This window comes from Meleagris gallopavo, chromosome 5 (assembly GCF_000146605.3).
Source record: "Meleagris gallopavo isolate NT-WF06-2002-E0010 breed Aviagen turkey brand Nicholas breeding stock chromosome 5, Turkey_5.1, whole genome shotgun sequence".
Lineage (NCBI taxonomy): Eukaryota > Metazoa > Chordata > Aves > Galliformes > Phasianidae > Meleagris > Meleagris gallopavo.
The window spans coordinates 9,807,485-9,812,110 of NC_015015.2; the positions used below are offsets into that span (position 1 = coordinate 9,807,485).

Consider the following 4,626-nt stretch of genomic DNA (forward strand, 5'->3'; position numbering starts at 1 on the left):
TATTATCTAAACCAGATGTTTGAAATGAATACATCTGAGACAGTGAGTCAGAATATCTTGAAGTGAATCCAATTCCTAAATACGTAATATTGAGTTAGATGGACTGCTAGGGCCATTCATATTAACATGTAAGATGACATATAGTAAATGCTTTCCTGCATTAAAGTAAAACTGCAGAAAATATTGCAAAAAAGGAACTCTGGAGTTTTATGTTTCCTTATGTTTTGTTTACTCTGTATAAAATTTCTTCAGTTGTAGCAGAAAAGATGCATTTCCTAGCAGTAAATACTGAAAATCCAAACTGGAAACTGAAATTCTGACCATCTTTTATCTGTCAGTTGTAACATCATTGGTAATAAATTTTCTAAGCAGCAGTTTTGCTGATGATGTACAAAGCAGAGTGAAATTCATATTGGTAATGCAGGATTAACACTGAAAATATAGGGGACTCAGTTCTGATTTCTTTTATGTGATTAAATGGAGAATGAAATAACTCAGTGGAGTTATGCCTCTGTGCATAATTGTCCAGAAGAGAGTCAACCTCCTCATTTTAAAGCAAATGCAACTTAGTTCTACAAAAGAAATACATAAAAGAATCCAAATTTTCAGTTGCATATCAATACATGAGTATTTCAACATACTTAAAGCATATCAAATGCAAATGATAAATAACAGTACTACTGAAAGGATGTGGTTCTTTTCACCCTGTTAGCCAAAATGTGAGTACATAGATGATGATAATGCAAAGCAGTTAAAGCTGACAGAAGCTTTCAGACTTGCCTACAAAGTTACAGAAATTTTCTCATAAGAAATAGCATTAGAACCATGTTTTTTCCTGTTGTACTCCTTGTTGCAACCTATTTCATGAGAAGAATGTTTTTAAAGCCACATCTAATGCCTTTCTTTAACTTTTTTCCTAATCTAAATTTCTTTGGAATCCAAAGAACTACTGGAAATACTGATCTATACATTTATTCTCTTCTACAGACAAAATGAGTTCTACAAAAAATCTGGCCAAGACTGTAATGATTTTATATGCCATATGTTTTTTACAAACTCTGATGGAAGACCAATGATGTAAGTACATTATTATACACTTCCAAAGTTTGGGGAATTATGTGAACTATTCTCAAGAATGCAGACTGTTTGAGTACCAGTACCTTAATCTTTCCATCCTCACTTTTGAACCCCTTGGCCCAGCAGCCAAATTCTGACTTCAGGGTAGAGCAGTAGAGATCTCAGAAACATGCAGAATTTTTAAACTCTTTTTGAAAATAGTAGATGAAGAAAAATCACGTATGTGTTTTCTTAGGAAGATCATTGGGTAATCCACATCTATTATCAGATGCTTGAGGGGGATCTAGTGGGTGAACATCTTTTTTATTGCAACAGCCTACTTGGAACTCACCCTCAGACACCAATATCAATCAGCACTGAGACAAAAATCCATAGGAAATCATGCTTCCTTAACTCTAGTGTTCAAAGAAAACTGTCTCTGAATAAATACCGTACTTGGTTGTCTTAACCAGTTAACTATTGTCTCGTCAGCCCTAAGCTCAACTACAACAAGTAAAAGAAATGATAAATACATAAGCAAACACTATTATCACAAAACTGGACTACTTCCCATATTTGATGCCTTCTCACTCATATCTGTTACAATTAGCAAATCACCACCCACACTCCCTCTCTACTCCAGATGTTATTCTACTCCTTACAAATGAGAAAGGTAAGTTGTACAGCTCTGTACTGCAATATCCTACAAAAGATCCCAAATCTGGATTTTGACTTAAGATGATGAACTCGAGAGAGCCATTATGAGTTCTTTCCTCTCATTCAGGAAGAGATCGGTGAGTGAGATGCAATTAATGCATAATCTTGGAGAGCATCGACACACTGTGGAGAGACAGGATTGGCTTCAGATGAAACTGAAGGATGTGCACAGTGCCCTTGAGGATGCCAGGACCCAGAGGCCTCGAAACAAGGAGGATATTGGCCTGGGGGAGATAAGAAACCGGAGGCTGCTCCCTGAGCATTTGCAGGCAGCACTGCAGAAGAAATCCATCGACCTGGACAAAGCTTACATGGATGTACTCTTTAAAACTAAGCCATAACGAAAAGACCAAGAGCATTATATCTGCCCAAGTAAGCACGTGTCTGTAGATCACTGATCAATTAAGGCATTTTATTTTTTAATTCAAACTATGATAAGGATTAAAGGCTCCATGCTAGACTGTAGCCCCATTGATGATGGGTATTTCACAACTAAATAATAAAATGTATTTACAGGTCACTCATGGCCATTGCTGCTAACTCCTGGGTATCTTTTAAATAGTTAATGTAACTCATTAACTTCCAAGAGAATTAAAAACAAAATAAAAGACAAAACAAAAAAGAACAACGAAGACCACCCACAATAGAATAAGAAAGTTGAAAAACATTTAAGACCAGTTCTACCACTCCTGTACAGAGAGCATTTGTCTGTAATCTGTGGGCCTACTTGTACTGTAAACCAACAACATATAACTGCATTACACCTAGGGTTAAACTTCAAGTTTGTCCTAATGAAAAAACGCAAACTTTAATCCACTTTTATTTTATAAACCAGATGAATGTCAATAACATAACAAAAGCTGCATGATAATTTAGGATTAAAGAGTGCAAACATGAAAAATAGAAGGAACCCAAAGCTTAAGATTAAAGCATAATGAAATAAAATTAAAACAAATTGTGCATGAAAGAATGAAATTTTATAAAACACTGAAATGAAGGGAAGGTTCATTAACTTCTCCTCTTCCAAAAGATGACAACTCATGATTAACTGCAGAAATAGTGAGAGCAGAGATTGTTGCATGTATGTATGCATAGCCCTAACTATAGAACTGGGAAATGGTTCTACACAAGATAATAACAATTGAAACAAATATCTTGTTTTTATCTCTCCTTTAGTCTATAACCTATGAATTTCTGTATATTGTGCTTAGGTTGCATAGGTAAGTGGCTCACATAAATAAAATTATCCATCTTCACATATGCACTTTTACAGAATTGGGATTTCAGTTTGTTAAAACCCTCAAATGACAACCATTAAAATGCAGAAATCAATACCTGGAAAAGGAACTATCAGATAATATATAAGCAGGACTCAGAATTTGACAAGAACACGGATGGGAAAAACAAAGATATTATAAAAAGCAAGCAGCTAATATAAAATTATTTTGAATTGTATAGACAATGTGCTTATGACCTCAACCACTTCTGCAAAATAAGAATATTTTCTCTGTAGAAGTGACAGCAGTTTCCTCCAAACATTCCACTGTGAGAACTCAAACCTTGAGTAGAATTCCAGTTCTAAGTCAACACATCTGTGTGGTCTCATACCACTTTTGGGTGTTTGATGTCCAGCACATCTCAGGGAACATCATGAAAAACTCAAATATAATTACAAATATACATGCAATCTGCTGGAGGCTAAAAAGGTTACTTGTAACTAGTGAACTGTAGTATACAATCTAGTCTATACTTTTACTAATGTAAAGGCTCTGATGCTGCAAGCAGATGATATACCAGTGCACATTAGTGCACTGCACACACAGGCAAGGATTCCATGCTGCTTGCCTATTTGTAGAATCAAAGCCTTAAGGTGCACTTTCTATTTATTCTTGTATCAGACATCTGTGCCAACTTAAATAAAATTGTATTTTGTACCTATGTCTCACATATGTATTACAAAATAAATGGACCAAAAGCTCTTGGACATTATTTTAAAGCATAACAACTGAGTGTTTAAAGCATAACAACTGAGTGATCTGTCACTATTCTCATCTAATTTAGCATTTGGAGCTAGATTACTACAGCCTTTTATTTTTAACATAGCAATGTAAATTCAAAAACAATGAAACCACTTTTAATCTTTCCTTTTGTCTCTCATGCATGCAAAGTCATACAAATGGTTAAAAATAAAGGTGTTTACCTGGTACAAATCCATCTACATCTCTCACAACGACACATGGAGGAACTATTCAAACTTTCAGTGTCAAATTCACAAACTCTTTCCATTTGATCTAAGCAAAGAATTCTATTATCCATACAATTTGTTCTTTCTAGCCTTCAGCTGTTCAACAGATGGGAAATGCTTACACAAATACTTAAACTTACTTTTGGCTTCAAAAAAATACTTACTGCTTACAGAGGGCTTCAGTGGGGCAAATGAAGCACAACTGAATGTTATTTAGCTAGAAACGTGGCTACAGATAAACGATGTCCAGCACTGTCTCATTTTTGGCTGAAAATCACACTTTGCCCCCACAGTATGATTCTTTGGAAGGACTAAAGCCAGCCACTGACAGAAAAATTGATGCTATGTAATTCCCATTAGAAAAAAAAAAAGATGTAATTTGAATGAAATTACTACTACTTAAAGGAATTGCTTAGAAAACAGATTTGTTACAGCTTTTCAGCATAAATCTCTGATCAAGTGTTGCAGCACTAAGAGGAAGAAAAAAGAGCTGCTGAAATATCTATATAAGATGATGAACAATAACAAGAGGAGTCAGAACGAAAATAAAAGAGACATGATAAAGACCTGTGGAAGAAAAAGCAGTAAAGGGAAACAAATGGTATTGA

The 4,626-nt window shown here is 34.9% G+C and overlaps 1 protein-coding gene across 1 annotated transcript; it reads left to right on the plus strand.

Annotated features, from left to right (window-relative positions):
* Positions 1 to 656: 656 nt before the first annotated feature.
* On the plus strand, positions 657 to 4,365 carry PTH (parathyroid hormone). Its single transcript, XM_031553433.1, is given in 3 exon segments — positions 657 to 1,044; positions 1,047 to 1,077; positions 1,841 to 4,365. Coding segments are annotated over 3 exon segments (357 nt in total). The 5' UTR covers positions 657 to 992; the 3' UTR covers positions 2,115 to 4,365.
* Positions 4,366 to 4,626: the final 261 nt, after the last annotated feature.